Raw genomic sequence first — 20,473 nt, 5'->3', positions numbered from 1 at the left:
GGCCAGCAGACGACTCACAATGTTTATGCCACCTACACACACACTTTGTGCTCATAAAGTGTCTGCCATATTATTTTCATTAGAGAAAATGCACGCAAAACTTTCGAGTTGCATTTGGCAATTAAAAGCTTGGGCGAAGAAACTATGCGAGTGTGTGTATGTGTGTGTGTCTGCTAGCCAACATTGTTTATTTTTGGGGTGTTACTGTGTTGCTGTTCTCTGGACTTGGCAACTTATTTTTATACTAGGTGCCCATAGGGTAGATGGGTATTACAATTATGTGCCTTAAGGAAATGTATGTAACGTATGTATGTATATAAATTCCTGATCAGTGTCAACAGCAAGCCGATATAGCCATGTCCGTCCGTCCGTCTGTCTGTCTGTCTTTCCGTGTGAAACACTAAATCTCAGAGACTATAAGAAATAGAGCTGTAATTTTTTTTTGACAGCTTTTGTTATGTTTGCACGCACATGAAGTGTGTTTTTAATTTTTGCCACGACCCCTTCCGCCTCCGCAAATCGATAAGGATCAAAGAACAAGCGTAATTTGGAAGCTAGACTCACGATTGTTGGAAAATTATAGTATAAAGAAACCTATAGTCTTTATGATTCCTGAAAATGTGGTTGTGATCAGATTAAAATTGTTGAAGGTATTTAAGAAATACATACTTTTATACGGAAAAACGACTATTTACTATGAGTCTTAGTTGTTTTGACTAACAATCTGGTATAAATTTCACTCTATGATAGATTTTCAGCATATTTTGGTACATATTTAGTATTTTTATGGTACATCAATTTGGTGTATTTTAAAATTCTATTGTGCACTCTATTGTTTGGTTTGAATGTTGTAGTATCAATATACCAAAGATAACCTTCGGTATATATTTAGTAGTTTCAGTACATTAATTTGGTATATTTCAAAATTACGTTTTCTATTCGGTATATTTCGAATGTTGTATACTTCGGTATATATTTAGTATTTTTCAGTACATCGATTTGGTATATTTTAATATTACGTTATGTATTCGGTATATTTCGAATGTGGTATACTTCGGTATATATTTAGTATTTTTCAGTACATTGATTTGGTATATTTTAATATTACGTTTTCTATTCGGTATATTTCGAATGTGGTATACTTTTACGATATACCAAATATGGTATTCGGTATATTTTAGTATATTTGTTGTATATTATTTAGTATATTTTTTTAGAATAATACCTCACTGTTTTGCTTTTATTCACAATGGGTAGCGGGTATCTCACAGTCGAGCACACTCGACTGTAGCTTTTTCACTTGTTTTTTTTTACTGCTGGCAGCACTCGTGCATGTCGTCGTTGCTTGGCGGCGTCTTGCGACTGCTTGAAGTCTGCAGGCATAAATCACGTGCGCTGCGCGCTCACAAGAAACTTTTGATTTGTGAAATCAAAAGCTATTTACTGCACTGTGCAATCAGCACAAACATTGTATACTATATGTATATGCAAGTATATGCTGCTGCGTCCAGTTGCAACATCAGCAGCAGCCCAAGGAAAAACTTTTGCTTTTTGGCATTCGTCAGATATGGATGCTCAAGCAGTGGAAGCAACATCAGCCAAATCCAAATCCGACTCCAAATCTGAGTCCAAGTCCATGTCCAAATGTTAGTCTGTTTGGCAAAGTTTTTCTCTTCTTGTAAAGTTTTTAATAGTTTGTTGGCGCTTTCGCTGATTTGCTGTAGCAAAGTTTGACTCTTTGTTATGGATGCCCTATAACAATGAAAGTGGTGAGAGAGGATGTTCGAAATGAAAAATTCAGAATACAGCAGAGATTAATATCAATATAATTATAACAAATATTTACTTATTTAAACGAAACCAAACTCAATTGTTGCTTAGCTTTATTCATATTTTAATTACAAACTAATTTTCTTCAATGTTTTTCTTTATTCTTAAATCTTACAGGGTATTTCCATAGTCTGTTCTTTTCACGTTCTCCCTTCTTACTTGCCTTTGTTATTTATTTGCTAGTTTTCGCCAGATTTGTTTGCCCAGGCAGCAGCTGACTTAAAGCAAAAGCACAGGCAGCCAAAAAGTATGCAATGCTAAATTTCTATGGCGTTCGCTAATGAAGCGACTTCAAGTGGACAACATTAAGCTAGTCACATTTAACTTATGCTAAGCAGCAACATTTATTCTGTCTCGCTTCTTTCTCTGTCACTCACAGCACTCGCACGTGTCCACAATTATTTGGCTTTAGCTGCACTGCGTTGTGCCCCAAAAGAGTATGGTAAAAAGTAGACAAAAACATCCAGATGGAAAGTGTGTCAGTCGCCAGAGCGTGGCCAACAGCATTTAGCATAAGAGAGAAGCCAGCACAACTAAAAATTTGTCACATTTCGTAGGCACACAAAAACAAAAAAAAAGAAATGGCGAAAATGAAACACACACACAGAGAGAGAGAAAATAGAGTAGAAAATAATCAACTAAACTAAGTGCAGCGACAACTGCGACAAAGTCTGCACACCAAATGAAGAAAGTTCGCCCTCTGTCTCCCTCTCTGTCGCTCATGTGTTTTTTACTTATGCTCTGTCGCATTACGAAAAACTCGTAGAAAAGTAGTTAAACTTAAACTTTTAGCTTCTTTGCCTGACATAATTTCAGTGTGCACCCCGTTGAATGATATATACAAGTTGCACTAATAAATTTGCACTGCAGGCTACCAAAAGTGTGCGAAAAGTTCACTATTTTTTTTTGCCATTTTACATTTCTCATACCTCGAATACATGTGCAGGAAACGCTGCGACAAAATGAGTTTTCTGCTGGCTAATGTGGCGTATACGTATTAAAGTTGCAATCATATTCAACTGAGATTGCGATTGCCGTTAACTTGTCTTGCAAAATGGCAAAAGCTTAATGTGTAATCCCTGAAGACAGTTGAAATTGAAAAGCCACAGAGACAGACAGCACACACCAGACTACATAATAATAATAATAATAATAATCAAAAGAAAATGTTCTTACATTTGCACATTTGTAGAGCATATAGTGCTTTCAGGCTCATTTGAAATTAATTGAAAGCGAGATAAAAGTAAATTCGAAAATAAAGCTAATGCCAGTTGAGCTGAATATTTAATTGTCCACTTAGAAGAGACTTGACTAACTGCAACTAAAGTGGTTGTAACATTAAAGTAATATTTTTGTTTGCTCCAAAAAGCATGCTATATAATTTTACTACTTATCCTTTAGCCTTGCTTTTTAAATTGAAATGCCACAGCTATAACTAATTATTAAGTATAGAATATAATTGTTAAAAATTAAATTGGTCAAAACTACGAAGTAATAAAAAGCAATTGTATGATTAGCTAGCTGTACCAATAAATTATTGTATTGCGCTTAAAAGCAGGCAACATAATTTTACACTTATTACTCTTTAGGCTTTGCTTAAACATTTTGTACTTTTTAATGCCTAAACTGTACCTAATTGTTAAATGTAGATATTATCTACTAGATAAATATTTGTTCACTTTAGATTTGCACCAACATAATTTAAATTTAACTAAAGAATAATTAAGTTGCATGGTTGCCAAGGTGTAACAATAAAATATTATTTTGTATTGCGCTAAAAAGCATGCTACATAATTTGTACCTCTACTATCCTTTAGCAACAACTTTAATTTCTAATTGCCTAAACAGCAACTAACTTTTAATCATAAATATTTAAAAATATTAAATTTGTGGCATAAACTTTAAACAGACATGAAATAATAAAAAATAATTGTATGATTACCGAGCTTACTCGCAAAACTTCAATAGCCATTTTGCCAGCTGTTGTTGCTTGGCCATGTTGGCATTCGTCCTGGCTGACCTTCAACGCAGCACATTAAGCAAGTGCACACACACATTCAAACACGCACATATTTTTCCATTTTATGCGTAGTTCCATGCTTATATTTACTTGCATTTAAGCCACAAATTGCACTGGCATTGTTTGATGCCTTCCTACAGCTACACTACTTGGACTTTTGTGCTTTGCCAGCCAACCAGCCAGGCAGCCAGTCAGTCAGTCAGACGACGTCATGTCGTACCCCTAGTTGGCCAAGTTCAAGCCATGGCTGGCTGACTGGCTCAGAGCAGAGCACGTGCTGCCCAGATTCATCTCAGTCAGCGGCAGCAGCAGCACAATTTCTCCATTTAAATGAGAAAAAATTGTGGAAAATTTGTAACCGAGGCGTTTTGTTAGCTCTCTTTTTCTCTCTCCCCCCGCTTTTGCCGGTCACAAGTTGTTGTTTTCTTTTTTTTCTTCTTTTATTTTTCCCATTTTGGTTGCTCTTCTGCGATTGTTGTTGTTATTGCTCAGAGGTTGGCCCGAGCTTTGCTAGTCAAGTCAAGTAAACATGACGTGCGATGTCTAATTTTTTTTTATTTTTTATATACGGGTTTTGTTGTTTTCTTTTGCGACTCTCTCGCCAGTCGTTGACTCCATGCATGTGCTGCTGCAGTCGTCACTCGCTCTCACTCTCAAGCAAAAATATTTTACATTTTCATGCATGACGCGTTTAATCACGTGATGCATATGATTTTCAGCCGTTGAGGGCAGACGAAAAGGAGACGCACTCAGCCTCATCCTCATCCTCATGATGCCATATGCATACAATTCCATCAGCATGAATTATGCCTTGCATACTTTTAGGCTGTCGCTGCCTCACTCACTCTCTGTCTCTGTCTCCGTTTGTGGTTGTTGTGCTTCTGAGCTTAGCTCTTTGGTCGCTGTCTGGGGAGCTTGTTGTGTGTTTAATGGCGAGGGGCCCTTGGCGCCTTTGCGATATGTCGCCTTTTATGTTTTCTACTTACAGGTTACAGCTTCAAGGGGGGACGAGGAAAAGGTATTTTGTTTTTTTTTTTTATTTCGCAAAAGTTGTGGATTAGAGCGTGTAATTTAACTAAAAAGAGCACTTCACATATGCACGACTGTTGCCAGCGGTTGCCATATTCCAAGTGTTTCGTATACGTATTTGCGTTTGGCTTTCGGTTTTTCGGCTTTTTGTCGCAATGTGCTTTTAATTTCCCACCCAGAAACGGGCACGAAATTTTTACCATGTTATTTATGTGCTTAACTTTCACAGTCCGCTGGACAGCAGCAACAGCTACAGCTACAGCAACAAGAGCTCGACGGAAAATGCGAAAAATAGTCATAAAAATGCTCGACATTTTCACACTTTTGCGCCTTTCGAACGCAAAAACTGAAAATGAAAGCGAAATGAAAGCAGCCAGCCAGCCAGCCAACAACAACAACTTGGTCGAAAATATATTCAAGTGAATATTTATGAGCGACAAAAGTAGCATTTGTGCTTTGCATTTTGGCGAGTTGTTGTTGCTGTTGTTGTTCTAGTTGTTGTTGTTGCTATGACTCGCCATAGCTGTAAGCAACAGTCGGCTTTGGCTTTTAGTTTTGTCGGCCAGCTTTGTTCTTGTGCTCGTTGTCAACATTTCCGACGCTGATGAGTTTATGCTTTTGGGCCATATTACTTTATTCGCATGCGTGTTGTTGCTGACTACAACTCTGTGGTTTTACGCCTCACACACATACACATAGAGAGAGAGAAACAGAGAGAGAGATAGACACACACAGACACAAGCACGCCCATTCATGACTGTCATGAGTTTTCCGCAATTGATGGTCTAATTATGCCGCCAACACTAAATTTCATGACTCTGGCGGTTGAGCCAGCAGCATATGGATGAGGTTGAGTGTTTTTACCCATAGTGCTGTTTGGACGTATGTAATCTAATGGAAAAACATTTGCCACACATACATACACATATAGTACACACTCTGTCTGTGTCTGTGTCAGTGGGAAGTGTGAAAGATGTCCGTCAGCGATTGCCCTTTGGCAGATTGACAGGCAAACGGCCGATGACCAGTTCCTGATATGACTAAGCTTTTGGCTTAAGCACAATTATTATCGCTGTAGTATAATTGACAGCTTGACAGCCATTGAATTGAAGCATTTTGTGTTTTGCGTGGGGAATACTTTGTAAATGGAATAAACTTCCTCATGTTGAATGAGCATTTTAGCAAGAGGATATAATTTCATTAAAATGTCGCTGGGTTATTAAAAATTTACCCTATCGGATTGTTATTTAAACGATTTACATGATTTCATTTAAAAATAAACATTCTTGTTTTATTTTTAATCGATTGGTGAATTATTAATATTAAAAGATGAACAAGTGAAAATAATAAAATGTATCAAAGGAATTATTAAGGAATCTTTTATTTGAATGACTGACGAATTTTTTAGGAAAACTTTGATTTATTACAACTAGAATAAAAAGTTTATGAATACTTACTCAAAACACAAAATATTCCCATTCAATATTTACCAAACAAAATATATATAAAAAATCATCATCATCATCACATCTAAACAGCATTCATTTCTATTCATCAAAGTGCTCTAAAAATTCTTTTAACATCCGCAAACTACAGAAAATGCCGTGTCAAATTGTCATTAACCTAGGCTAAATATTTACAAACATTTTTTGTTTAATTATATTAAAGATTATTAAGCAATTTGAGCTACGTAACTTTAATCAGGTTTCTTGCGGCACAAAAAATATGCAAATAAGTTTGTTCGCACTTAATAATTATTATTTGCATATTTATGAGCAAAAACAAAAAAATACATACTATATCAAATTAACTACAATGACTCTATAAGCTATTTATTTATACAAATTAATGCTGAAAGATAAACAAAAAAAAAGACAGAATACCCAATTAATTAATCGACATCAACAAGTTTGCCTGTTTTTTTATTTAGTGCCTAGAGAGAGAACGATTTGCTGTGAGGGCCGCAGCTGGTTTCAAATTTAATAAATACAATTTAGTTGATATTTTAGTTAGCAAGCAGAAGGTTCTATCCAACCCGAATGTCTTTCAATTGGCCAACATTTGTGCTGACTCTGCTCTTCGTAAGTGGCTGCGAGGCTCAGCTGTTTGCACAGCCGTCAAAGTAGGTCGTCGATAGGTTTAGACCCAAAAAAAAAGAAAAAGAAAAGCAGGTCAAACTATTGAGCTGCAATTTGCTTATGTATACGTTTTTAGCGTGGTTTACACAACCTATTTACAAAGAGTGGGAGGCGGAAGTGGCGCCACTCAGCTGCCAAATCATGTGACCGTTCAACGTGGCCAAACACAAATTATTAAGCCGGCTCAGTTACATGAAATCATGGATGGCGAGGCGCTGGAGCTGGCGCCATTGTTGCAGCAATTGTTAAGCCAAACTGTGCCAAATTGGCAGCAATCTCAGCAGCAGGAGTTACAGCAACAACAGCAGCAACAACAACAACAAACACAGCAGCAGCAGCCGCTACACTTTTTTGTTTATGAAAACTCGCAGCCTGTGCGGCTGACAAGTCAACAACCTCAAATATTGCCAGGGTTCAATGGCGTCAACGTACAGCAACAGCAGCAGCCACAATCGACATCGATGCCAATTCAGCTGCAACAACAACAACCACAGCAACAGCAATATATAGAAACAGCGCCAAAAAGTGTTGCGGCAATTCGGCCGATTGCAGGAGGCGTTTTTGTGGCGCCAACAGCAACTTTGGCTCACGGCATTCAACCTACGATGTAAGTGCAACAGCAACAACGAACACAACAACTAACTTTACTTATAATAATCGGCATTTTTTGTTGATTGAACAATGCATTTTAATTAGCTCAAGCCAAGCGCAAAATGCGCCGGAAGCAACCTCATGCAAACGCTGCTGTCCGGAGGATGTGGAGGCGGCTGCCACGCCCTGTCCCTGCTGCCAAGTAAGCATTCCCTTGCTGAGTGCAGCTGCGCTCAAGGCGACAGTTGGTTAATAGCATTTAATTAAATAAACAATAGCTGGAGAGAGTCTTAAGCTTATTAATAAACAACGCAAGCGGAAGTTGGCTGGCGAAAAAAGTGTTGCATATTTTGGGGCGCAAGTGGTAAAGCAAAGAATGAGGAAGAAGCAAAGTGTGTGTGTGTGTGTGTGAAAGCTGTTTGCAATAAGTGAGCGTGTGTGTGCTGTGTGTACGTTATCTGTCATCAACTTGCTGTTGCACTCGGCCACGCCTTCGACTGCAGACGCCTCTGTTGTCCAACTTGAACACGAAGCAATACACGATGAATATACACACAAACTCTCACACACAGAGACACATATGCACTTGCACACAAAAGGCGACAATGTGTTGCAACTAAAAACAATCTCTAAAAATATAAAACATGCCACAAAAACCGCAGCACTTCATGTTGAGTGCCACGCTGCAAATTGTGTCTGCTTTCCTCTCTTTCTCTCTCTGCTTCTTTTTCTATCTGTCTGTTGCTTGTGGAAAATAATAAATAAAAAATCTGTAAAAACTATATTGCAATGTCTCTTTCTGTTTTGAAAAATGAAAGTGCTGAAGTGTTTCTATTGTTTTGCGTCAACGCTAAGCGCAATTGCCAGACGACAACAACAACAACACCAGCAACAACAACAACAGCGACGACGACAACCAAAACTGAGAATGAGAAGCGAATGAGTTTGTGAGCATCAGAATCGGGCAGGGATAACGATAGCGACTCGACCATGATGATGACATCAGAAAGGTGGCAACATCTGTCCGTGTGCAACATTCTTGTATTTGGCGATGAAATGATTTTGGTCTTCAACTGATTTATCAAGCAAATGCTGCAAAATAGCTTTCGTTGCTTTTGGGGTTTGTCTTTTTAAACAATTTCACTCTCATGTGAAATATTTCACTGAATGTTAATTCGGTTAGAATTTAAAAATTACGTATTTGCTATTTCGGACTTTATTTATTAGTCTTATTAACTTGTCTGCTGCATTTGTTTTTGTTTACGCTGTCAATAATTAAAGCTGTTTAGCGCAGATTCTAGTATATAACTGAACTTATATCATTAGCACTTATTCGCTCTTCACACACATTTCTTTAGCTATTTGTAATATTGATTTATATTAATCATTAATCTGCGTTTCACATTAGGAACTTAATGTATTATTTCATGTGCCATTTTCAATAATCTCTTATTAATAAATTCAGCAGCATTTTTCTTCATCTTGTTAAATTATTTAATAGGATTTCTATTTTTAAATTTTGGGTTTATAAAATACACAAACCAATTACTTCAGTTGCGTTGACTTAAAATGTTAATGGTTACTAAATGTTAAAAGCTATATTTTAAATTGATAATAATTTTAAACCACATTTGCTGTTGATTCTAGGAGAACACTTGCTTTCTAAAAATTATTTTAATTATTATTATTTTTATTTTATTATTTGTATAACGAGAAAGTAGAAAAAGAAGACGTTTATTCTTATATATATAATCATATTCTTTCTCTACTAATTCTAATTAAAATTTAGAAATGATTTCTACTAATTAGCTACTATTGAAGGATATAGAGATTTTTGGAAATTGTTTTGTATGGAAAAAAACGCCTACTTTTTTCAGTATATTGGTATGGAATGGTATATTTTGCACTAAACAGTATATTTTAAATGTAGAACTATATCATTATAGCAAGTATATCCATTGGTATATTTTAGTATTTTGCGATATATTTTATTTTTATTTTATTCTATTAAATCTAGTATTTAATACTACATTTAATAGAGAAGAGAGTTCTGGCTGCTGGGGCCTTCGACTCGAATGCGGTATATATATTCGGTATATTTTAAGAGTAATACCGCACTGTTTTATTATTATTCAAAATGTGTAGCGGGTATCTCACAGTCGAACATACTCGACTGTAGCTTTCTTACTTATTTTTAATAGAATTACTAATTGTATATCAACAAAGTAAACAGCCTTTTTTATTTACAGTGACTGGCCAAACAAATAAAAACAGTAAGCTCTAGGTTTCATCTGGGTCATTAATTTAATTGCAACTAAGCGAAAGTGTTGTATAAAATGAAATACAAATTATGTAAACTAATAAAAATCAAACTTGAACTTTACAGTTCCACTTACACAGCCGAAGTATCAATGCGATGCGAGAAAGAGTGGAAGGAAGAGGTAAGCGTAAGAACTGCTTCTTGTCATTGCTGTTTAAACTGTTTTTTCCGCTGATGTTGGCCAAAATGGGAGAAACAGTAATTTCATGCTCGCTGCTTGAAATGGTCCATAATCCGACAGCGTTTGCTAATTAAATTCTAAGCAGTAGCGACAGTAGCAACGACAAGCAGCAGCTTAAAAAGTAGAAAACAAAACGACAACGAAACGAAACGAAACACTAAAAAATGTTTTATACGGCAAACAAAGTAGATGCCAAGCTAGAGAGTTAGAATAGAGTATAGACTTCATGGAAATCCTCGACAGCAATTTCAATTGCAGAGAAGGAGAAGAAGAAGGAGGAGAGAGAGATGGAAAGAGAGAGAGAGAGAGAGAGAGACCCACACACGCCCCTATGCAAATGCCTGGGCTCATTCTCAGTTTTAGCCCGAGCTTTGTGATGACAGCTTTTGAACTGTCTTCCACTGTATTGTTGTTGTTGCTGTTTGCTGTTGTCGTTGTCGTCGTTGTCATTGCCGTCTAAATTAACCGTTTCGTTACATCAGCGCAGAGCAGAGCAGCGCACTCCTTTGGCAGTCTTTGTGCGTTGCCAGTTGCTGCCCGGAGATGCTGCTGTTGCGGAGCTGCGGCCATGTCAACGACAAGCTCTTGTTTAGTTTCAAGTTTGTATGAGGCAGTCGTGCGTGCCACGGCTCTCTCTGGCAATTGGTGGCAATCAGGCTGCCAGTCGACTTTAGACAACGACGCCGCACACTCAACTCTCGACAGCGACTCTAACTCCGACTCCGACTCCGACTGCGACTCTGACTCTGAATTGCGAGTCGACAGTTGGCTTTGTCTATGCAAGTTTCGCTTTTCGGTTTGGATATAGGGGAGAGGAGGAGGAGGAGGAGGAGATCTGAACGCCCTGATTGGCATTTACAATTAGCGCGCGGGTAAACAGAGAAATCGCATGGCCTTAGCAGCGACCTAATGAACGCCTTTGCCTTGCCTTGCCTTGCCTTGTCTTCCCTTGTCCTGCCACGCCCATCTTCCCAGCCTCCTTTGCAATCTCCCTCCCACTCCTGAGCTTACTTGCTCTAAATGAAATTCGAATAATGTACTTGTAATTGGATATGTGATTAATGAGCCATGTTCGCGTTTGCTTTGACTCATCACACGTGCTGATTTATCGCTGTCAATGGCTACACACACACACACTTGTACACCCCCTCACACACACCCACGCACACCTATACAACTACAAACTTTCGCTTAATCATTTGACAATTAGTTGTTGCACTGGCCAAGCGCATTACATTAGCCCATTGATTTTGATTATGATTTATTCAGTTTGGTCATTCGTGTTAACAGCAGCTGTCAACAGCAGCAACTAATATCGCGCTCGCTGTTGCATGCTGCCAAATGTTGCAAGTCGTTGTGAAAATTTGCAGTTAATTATGCCTTAAATTGTTGCTTCTGCTTCTTCTTTAGCTGCTGCACCTTTTTGTATGTCACGTTGCACGTTGCAGGGCACGTTGCAGCCATGCTGAGATTAAGTAAGAGGCATCGATAAAATATACGTAATTAATGACAATTAAGTGGGCGTGGCTGCAACAGCTGCTTCAAGTAGCCCACTCAGCGCTAATGACCCATTTTATGGCTCCATCCATGTGTGTATCTGTGTGTGTGTGTGTGCACTTTTTTCTTGTATTGTTAAGTTATTGCGAAAGCTTTAAGTTGTCAATGGAAGCTGCCGTTCAATTGCTGAGCTGTTGCAGCAACACAGCAGCAGCAACACACAGCAGCAGCAACAACACCTCATAAATCTTGTGATTGGTTGAACGCTTTTCTTGCCATCGTCTTCTTCTCATGACTCAATCATTAATTATGTCAATGAGCTCAAGTAGCCAACAATAGTTGTGTGAAGCACTGAAAGCCTTTTGCTTCACCTGAGAGATGAAAATGTTTAAATGATAGCAGGAGAGTAAAAGCATTAACAGAAAAATTGGAGCAGATCTTGTGTCATTATTGAGTGTATATTTAAATGAAAAAGGTTTTCATTAGAATACAAATTTTTCATTACACTCGATATTGACACAAAATCTTTAGCTAAAATTATCTTAAGAACGTGAATATTCAAAAAAATATGATTAAAAAAACAGGTTTTAAATACATTTCATAATTATAAAAGAAATATAATTAAATAACTATATTTATATTTCAAATAATTATATTTTAATAAATTAAAAAACCAAAATATTCAGTATTAAAAACATAAATTAAATAGGAAACAAAAATTTTTTTATGGCTTGTCCTTTAATGAATCTCTCGATGTCTTTTCTTCAGAATGGTTTTCAATATAAATTGAACTGAAGAAAAAACATCGAAAGATTCATAGATGGTAAATGTAAATACATTAAAAAGTGAGATTAAAATAAATAAGTAAATTACAAAATAATATAAAAAAGGAAAATTTTTGTTATAAGAACAAATTATTTAAGTGAGTCTTTAGCTGATTTTATATAGACAACAATTGAAGCATACGATTTAAATTATTTTTAATCCGAAAAAAGTAGATGCAAATATTTTTTTATTAATATAAAATATAAGTACGAAGTAAACTTTTGCTACAGACTACTTTTTGTTAATACTTCGAGAAGTAACTTATCCTTGGTTAAATTTAAATTCATAAAAGAAAAATTAAACATAATATTGCAACTTTAAATACAAGAAATTAAACAAAATATATATTATTAAAAACAAAAAGTTTTTCTATAATTTTACTTCATTTTTAATGAATATTAAAATAATTAACTTTCAATCAAAATTGATTAGTTTAAGTGATGCCAAATAGTTTCTTTGTGATTAAAGCTTCACACTCACACTTAACCAAGGTCAAATTCAATTCATAATTCTGTAAATTGCGTAATCTGTGAAAACCTCAGCCATACTACTGATAAATACACATTTGAATTATATTAAAATTGTGTTTATTATTTAAGCGGTTTGTACATTAAATGTAGCATACAAATTTATTAAAGAGACAGCATTGATTGCAGCATCCGACGATTGGCGAATTCGATTTAGTGCAAATGATGAGGCTTTCTGGTCAAAGTCTGTGATTAAACCGAGACTCAAGGGAAGAGAAGGATTTGAGCAGTTTGTTGTGGTTGCAATGCATATTAAATCTAATTCGATTTGCATTTGCCGACAATGGATAACGATGATGATGATGATGGGGAGCAGCGTTCTCTCTTTGGATTGAGGTTGCAGTTAAGAGTTGAATATTGAGGGTTGCAATTGGGGAATCGAAGTTGGGAGTTGGGATATGGGAGTTGGGAGAACCGCAGAACGCCTTGCAGCTGGGCGTTGATGCGTCTGGCAAGTTGATGTAATTTTGTGGTTAAGTTTTGAGGCACGTTGCTTTGAGGCTTTTCGCTTGCTGAAGCTGAGCAAATACCTAGACATATATATCAGACAACTGCCAGTTATAGGGGCGCTTTAAAACTTCTACTACAGTGGACTCTGTGAGATAACAAAAAACTGGCATTGGAAAAACAATTGTGAAATTCTTGTTGTTTGTCTTGGTTTTTGCTGTTTTTTCCGTTTTTTGCTTTTCGTTTTTGGTTGTCCGGCGTATTTTGTTCAGACTCAAATTCCCAACAATTCTCAAATATTTGTGAATATTTTTTTGTTCGCTTCCAAAAACATGTCTTTGATCTCAAACATGTGCCAGGCACAGGCACAGAGGAGAACTGAGTTAAGCTGAGCTGAGCTGCCAGCGAGAACAACAAACAAGCGGCCAACCAATTTACATACACGCATGCAAAATATAATTTACAAAAATACAACAAAATAATAAACCAAAAAAAAAAAAGGAACGGAAAATAAAATTCAACAAATACGCGAATAATGTAAGTGCTTAAAACAATGCAAAATGAGCCTCAGAGTTTGCTGCTGCTGGAATTATATTTATTTACGTTATTTCTGCCAATGTAAATAAAGTTATCACCGAGCAAAAGTTTGTGCAACTGCGGAGGGGGAAGCGGGAGAGGGCAGGAGGCTGGCGAAGGGGTGGCTCAACTGTTGTGTGGGTTTTCCAAAACATAAAACTTATTGATGCCTGTTCTTACAGCGACAGTATAAACAACAAAAACACATTCTGTTATTTTCACATAAATTTGTGTAAAGCGGTTTTGATTGACAGTCAACTTGGGGGCATTTTTGGCCACTTATCCATACAAATGAGCTGACATTTATAACCACCTCGATTGGGTATATCCCAAAAGCATAATCGATTTGTTTGCGGCAGTGTAACTGCTAGTCGAGTTGATCTATTAACTGTCGATTGAGTTAATTTGTTTTTGGTCGAAATTCGTGGGCTTTCTTTTAGGTTCAGTTGAGGTTGAATGGATTGAACTATTTATAACTATTTTTAAGAGTATTCGCCATAAAGTGAGCTAAATGAAGTGTATTTATTTAGGCTTTTGTTTGGCTAAAAATAAATGATTAAATTACTCTTGCTTTCCCAGTTTCTTATACACTAGCTACTGTAAATAACATGTTAGTTTGATAATATGGAACAGCATTTAATATTTTCTTCTACTGTTCATGAAAATAATATTTATAAAGAATATAATAATTTCATAATATTGAATAGAATTTCAGCCTTTCTTCTACTGCTCTTAAAAAAAATACTTATAAAGCGCTTTAAACAGAATTTAAGCAATGCTAATTAAAAGTTGCTTTTCATTTACTTATAATGGAACTAATATTTATAGTACTTTTTACTTGAATATTATTTAATTTCTTATTTCTTACCTTTGTAATAATCATATTTAATTAATATTCGTATTTTAAATAAAATTATTATTTTAAAAATTATGGAATAGTAAAATCTTTGTATCATAACTTTATAGTATTTTAACTTTAATAGAAACTTGAATTCACATCTTACTATTACTATGATTATTTGATAGTATTTAACTACATCTATTATATGGGGTCATATATCGTATATATATAGAGTATCTTAATAACGATCATTCATTACTCGTAGAACCTTTCTCTTGTGTGTTTAAAAATAAACTCAAGAGTAAATCAGTTTCCTCTTTCATGGCCACTTCAATAGGTTAATTAATTGAAATCGCAGTGAATTTTATAGGCTTTTGTCTGGCAATTTAAGAACTAGGCTGAAAGCGTATGCGAATACGGCTTAATGACACCCTTTAATTGCCGTTTTGCTTGCGGATCAAAATGTGTGAGTGTGTGTGTGTGTGTGTGTTTCACTGTTTTTGTCCAGCAGGGAAATCAGCAAAAATCCCCAATTAACTGACAAATATGAAAATGTCAAGTAATAAAACCTTTTGATTGATGTGACAAATTTGTAATGAGCATGTGTGTGTGTGTGTGTGTTGTGGGTGGTGTATAAGTGTGTAATATATATGTATGTATGTACCATATTATATATGGTCATTCAAATCGATGCAAAAGTTCAGTGGTACAAGGCGCGTGTAATTAATATTTAATATATATTCAGGGATTAAAGTAATTGCAATAAACGAGCCAGTAGACAGGCGGGGATAAAAACAAAACAAAACAAAAGCGAATCAAAATGCATTCAAAATTGAAATGAATCATTCAGACAAAATGTGTGCCACATAGTCCACAGCGGCAATTAAACAAAATTTCGTCATTTGCATTTGCATTTCTTTTGATTTTGAACTTTAACGCAATTGAACTTGACATGCGACTTGCAAGGGATTCCTCTTCATTTGACTGACCTGCACTGACGTTTGCTGCGTGTGTCAGTCACTCCGCTTGTCAGGCACAGGCAACAACAGGCAGCAAGCTGAGCCAAGCAGAGAAGCAGCAGCGTCAACGCACAGTTGGAAATTGGAGATTGGAAACCGGATTTTGCAAACGTATTTTTTTCGTTTTGTCTTTCTTTCGCTTTTATTGTTTTTATTTGTATTTTGACTCGATGCTCGCCTTAAATATAAGAACACACAACGTTCAGAACATTAGAAGTGTTTAAGAGCTCGTATTAAACGTATTGCAGAGCAGCATCCCCAAAAGGAATATTCCCTCCACACACACACACACACAAACACACGCACACAGTATTAACTCAAGTGAAATATAAAAATGGCTGCTAAGAATTTTACACAAATGGTAAGAAATACAGTTTGTAAAAAGTTTCTTACTTTTACTAAAATTCAACTTTCTTCCATAGTTGCTGTTGAGCTGCTGCTTTGGTTTATTGCTGAGTCACAGTGAAGCTGCGCCGCGCTACAGTTCAAACTCGCTAAAGCGGCCATTCGACCTGAAGGCTTCAGGCAGTGAAACATATTTGGCCTACACAGGCAGTCCACAACAGCCAATGCAACTGACAGGCAACTACAATATGATCTTGCCCGATTACTACGACAATCATCCAGCTGAATCGATGCAACTGCAGAACTTTGCCAACTTCTACGATGCGGAGACGGGCAACAATGATCTGGGCATGGATGAATCGCAGTTCCTTTCGAGCACTCCAGTTCGTAATCCTCAACCCATCAATGCCGAGGAGCAGCGAGTGCGACAACATTTGCCAACCATCGATGTTGCTGTGGAGAAACGAGCGCTCAAGAATTTGAAGAAGGGCAGCACAAAACCGCGAGGTGCCGAGTATCCGGAATGGGATCAGTTTGATTATGATCTCTATGGTGTGAATCCCGGCGACAGCAAAAAGTACAATCACGATTTCTGAACAAAAACTGATAATTGATAGCAACTATGAGCTGGGAATTGTTGTTGTTGACTTTACTCGTCTGTGTTTATTATTTGTTGTGTTAAGTAATGAAATAAATTATTTATTTATTGTAAAATGCATTCTCGTTCCTTACTTTGTTTTTTTGGGTTTTTGCCTAAATGGCAATTTGACAAATTAAGCTGAAAGCTTTTTGCGACTCCCATTGCGACTTTTCTCCATCTCTCTTCGCATCTGTCTGGATCGAGTTTTTTTTTGTGTGCTGCTTGTATTATTTAGCTAATTTGTTTAATTGCGCATTTAGTGAGCCGGTCACAGAATTTAATTAACAACAAGATTCTATCCGAGCAGTCAACAAACGAAAGCAACGAAACAAAATTAGAGATTGGAATTTCTTAGTCGGGGTGAGAGATGTCTGCTAACCTGTCTGATGGATCATTACGGCGAAAAATTCCTTACACTGTTTGTCGATGAGTTCGATGAGTTGTTTGGCTGCTGTTGCTGTTGCTCACTTGACACTTCCGCAAACTCGAAGAGAGGAAGCCAGCCACCTGTCCAGTGCAGCAAACAGCAACGGAAGCTGCATCATAATCATGCCCCTTGTACGTTGACACCTTTGTAGCGTGAGTTTTGGCCCTGAACAACCTGAGTTATCAGACTGAAAACAACAACAACAACAGCTGTTGTCTTGGCATTTTACACATTTGACGTCATGGCTTAGAACGTGTTTCTTTGCAGTTTGGTAACAAAAATAATAGTATGAAGCTATTTCGCGGCATCACTTGACACTTGGATTCTAAACAAAAATGACTAAGCCAAAAAGATGGCAAGCTGGTTTTGTTGTGAACTGATTTTTGAAGTATTTCCCAATTAAGTGGGGAATTTTGTTATGCGAATAGAAAGTATAATCAAACGTGTTAGAATACCCGCGACGCACTGAACAACAACAAGCTGGTTTAAGAGCTTCTTAAGTCTTTTTCAAACGCTGGCTAATCAACTCCCACAGAAATATGCGTTGCTTTATTGCTCGTAGCTGTCGACACTTGAGCTATAACAAGTTGAGCAATATGTTAATTTATGCTGCCCCATCAAAAATGTGTTTAAAGAGCTAAGCAACAATGTTGCTAGGAAATGTTGCGAGCGAGCCAAAAAAAGTGTTGCATACTTTTGGGCATGCAAAAAATAAACCTGTCTTGAAGTGGGTGTAAATCAAGTGAACAGTTTGATAACTATTCAAAGGGCATCTGATAGTCTTGAACAACTTGCGCAACATTAAATGATTTATTCATCAAATGGTGAAATGACAAATTACAAACATAAATCAACCCGAAAGGCATTCGAGCCCAAGAGAATTTCAAATCAGGTTATTGCGTTGATGCCCAAAAGCGGGGGAAATCTTACAAATGTATTTCATACTATATCGGGGAGGGAACTACATATAAAAAACAGGTACTAATAAATTCGAAATGAGTGAACTATATATAGTAGCTTGAACTATTACGTTAATTGTAGGGATATTTGACCAGCTGCTCTTGCACATGAGTGTAGGTGCGTCTGCCACGTGGTCGCAGTTGTCCCTGGGCATTGTGCTCGGCACCTGGTGGCACATTGTGACTCTTCTTGCAACCAGTTGCTGCGGGCAGCGTTTGCGAACGGGCCGCCTGCAACAGCTGCTGATGGCCGCCATCAATCTGTCCGGGACTGAGAGTCAACTGCTGGCACTGTCCGTTCGCCTGACATTGGGTCACAAAGCGTTGATAGCTGCGTGCATCGCCTGCCACCGATTGCTTGTAGTCGTATGTGTCCAGTGTGGCACTCTGCGATTGGGCGCTGTAATCACCAATGCGTGGGGGCTGCTGTCCGCCACTGTGATGGTCGCCCCTTGGCGGCGGCCCAGAGCCGTGACCTGCATCCAGCACCCGTTGACCGTTTGGCAATGTGACAATGGCATACGGTTGTGGATTGCTGTTGTAATGCGGTTGCTGTCCGTGTTCCTGTTGCAACTGCACCTGAGCTGGCTGACCATACTGGGCCGCGGGCTGTGCCTGAGTTGCGGTGGCAACTGTCAAAGCCTGCGGCGCATTATAGTAGTTAGCTCCGACCGATTGTTGAGCCTGTCCCTGTGCCTGACTTTGGCTGTAGGCGTAGCCAAGGGATGGCGCAGGACCTGCGGGCGGCGGCGGTGGCGGTGGCAGTGCTGCGGTTATGCTAGCGGACGTCTGTTGGTAGTTGGTGTTGACCAGCAGCGGATTCTTAAAGGCTGACGTATGCAATTGTTGCAGCGGTTGCTGCACATGAAGCTGCTGTGGCAGCTGCTGTTGATACTGTTGATGTTGTTGCTGTGGATGATGATATTGCTGCTGTTGTTGCTGCTGTGGCACTTGCACCGTTTGATGTGCCACATAAATCGCTGGCGCTTTATGCGTCTGCAGCTCATAGGTGCGTCCATGTGGCCCCAATGTCTGCACAACGAAACGCGTCGGCGGCGGTTGCTCGCGCACAGGTCGCTGCGGTGTCAGGTGGAATGGGATCTGCGGGCGCGGATAATGATACTCGTGTTGGGCCAGCCCGCAGCTTAGCAGCGTTAACTAATTGTGTGGTAGTTAAATGATAAGACAAATTAACGAAATGCGGCTCAGCACACACAAACTTACCGTGCAGACCAGAAGCAACATGTTGGTCAGCGATGAAAAAACGAATTAATAAATTAACAAAGTGTATTGAGAGCAAAGTCGATGGCGATGTTCACGCTTCGCTGGCTGGCAAATGATTGAGGCTGAGGCCGTTGAGATCATTTGGTTGGACTTCTTCAAAAGCATAAAAAAGAAGAGTCACACGAGCAGCAGAAGCAGCGGCGGCGGCATCAACATCGTCGGCGTTGATCGCCGGAAACTTGTTTCTCGTTTAACTGTTGACTTGTAATCGTTGTTATTGTTATTTTGTTTTTGTTGTTTGCTGGCTTGATTTGTTGTAACACTGTGAAATTTCATAATTTCTTTTTGTTTATATTTATAATTTTTTTTTTGATTTTTTTGTTGTTTTTTTTTCACTTTTATAATATGTTCGCTTGCCACTTGAACGTTCGTTTGCTTGTGGCATAATTTGGCTATCATTCACGTACCATTTTGTCATAGTTAAGGAGTCGCAACTTTGCTTTGCTTCATTTGCTTTTTTACCTTTACCTTTTGCCTTCACACGCATCTTTCTCTCTCTCCATATATAATTTCATATCATCATTTTGAGGGCCGTGAAAATGTTTTCTGCTCGTTTTCGCTACACAGACTTCACCTTGTCGCTTGCTTTTGCTGCTTTTGGCCACTTCAATTTTGATGTTGAACATTTCTGCGGAATTGACTTATGTGTTTTTGTCCGTAAAAAGTAAAAGTGCGATTCCGTTGGATGTGTGTAAATAAATTTGCATTAATTGTAGCTTTTTCGATGAGGGGATTTCGTGTTTATTTTTTAATTTCGTACGCAATGATTGAAGTCTACTAAGTGGATTTGCATTGTAAATTCGTAAATTGGTAAGATATGTTAACAAACTGCGTTTTAACTGCAGGTGTGGCATAGCATTTGATTAATGTCTATGTTCGTTCAAATGATATACACATTCAAAAACGGCAACGAAATTAAATTGATATGCATATAGTTATATTACATTTGAATTTTTCGGTTTCCAAATCAAGCCATG

General features: G+C 37.8%; 3 protein-coding genes across 3 annotated transcripts; 2 read left to right on the top strand and 1 right to left on the bottom strand.

The window, feature by feature from the left end:
* Positions 1-6,898: 6,898 nt before the first annotated feature.
* On the top strand, positions 6,899-7,905 carry LOC117575418 (cytoplasmic polyadenylation element-binding protein). The gene is made up of 3 exons (XM_034259602.2): positions 6,899-7,001; positions 7,094-7,624; positions 7,714-7,905. The coding sequence occupies exons 1-3, from the start codon at positions 6,919-6,921 to the stop codon at positions 7,859-7,861; spliced, it is 762 nt and encodes a 253-aa protein (XP_034115493.1). The 5' UTR covers positions 6,899-6,918; the 3' UTR covers positions 7,862-7,905.
* Positions 7,906-16,052: 8,147 nt separating this feature from the next.
* LOC117574932 (uncharacterized) lies at positions 16,053-16,900 on the top strand. Its single transcript, XM_034258981.2, has 2 exons — positions 16,053-16,202; positions 16,264-16,900. The coding sequence occupies exons 1-2, from the start codon at positions 16,176-16,178 to the stop codon at positions 16,780-16,782; spliced, it is 546 nt and encodes a 181-aa protein (XP_034114872.1). The 5' UTR covers positions 16,053-16,175; the 3' UTR covers positions 16,783-16,900.
* A 1,250-nt stretch (positions 16,901-18,150) lies between these two features.
* On the bottom strand, positions 18,151-19,536 carry LOC117574399 (protein enabled). Its single transcript, XM_052006701.1, has 2 exons — positions 19,437-19,536; positions 18,151-19,370 (listed from the first exon to the last, which is right to left on the bottom strand). Exons 1-2 carry the CDS (start codon positions 19,455-19,457, stop codon positions 18,285-18,287), a joined length of 1,107 nt encoding a protein of 368 aa, XP_051862661.1. The 5' UTR covers positions 19,458-19,536; the 3' UTR covers positions 18,151-18,284.
* Positions 19,537-20,473: the final 937 nt, after the last annotated feature.

The sequence above is a fragment of the Drosophila albomicans genome, chromosome 2R (genome assembly GCF_009650485.2).
Source record: "Drosophila albomicans strain 15112-1751.03 chromosome 2R, ASM965048v2, whole genome shotgun sequence".
Classification (NCBI taxonomy): domain Eukaryota; kingdom Metazoa; phylum Arthropoda; class Insecta; order Diptera; family Drosophilidae; genus Drosophila; species Drosophila albomicans.
The sequence above is the reverse complement of the archived record's forward strand: the minus strand, read 5'-3'. Positions and strand labels throughout refer to the sequence as shown.

Bases quoted from the DNA above. Each gene is read 5' to 3' on its own strand.
- LOC117575418 (XM_034259602.2), top strand. From the start codon at position 6,919: ATGTCTTTCAATTGGCCAACATTTGTGCTGACTCTGCTCTTCGTAAGT. The intron at 7,002-7,093 runs GTAGGTCGTCGA...ATACGTTTTTAG, and splicing joins CTGTTTGCACAGCCGTCAAA to CGTGGTTTACACAACCTATT. The intron at 7,625-7,713 runs GTAAGTGCAACA...CATTTTAATTAG, and splicing joins CACGGCATTCAACCTACGAT to CTCAAGCCAAGCGCAAAATG.
- LOC117574932 (XM_034258981.2), top strand. From the start codon at position 16,176: ATGGCTGCTAAGAATTTTACACAAATG. The intron at 16,203-16,263 runs GTAAGAAATACA...TTTCTTCCATAG, and splicing joins CTAAGAATTTTACACAAATG to TTGCTGTTGAGCTGCTGCTT.
- LOC117574399 (XM_052006701.1), bottom strand. From the start codon at position 19,457: ATGTTGCTTCTGGTCTGCACG. The intron at 19,371-19,436 runs GTAAGTTTGTGT...CCACACAATTAG, and splicing joins TGTTGCTTCTGGTCTGCACG to TTAACGCTGCTAAGCTGCGG.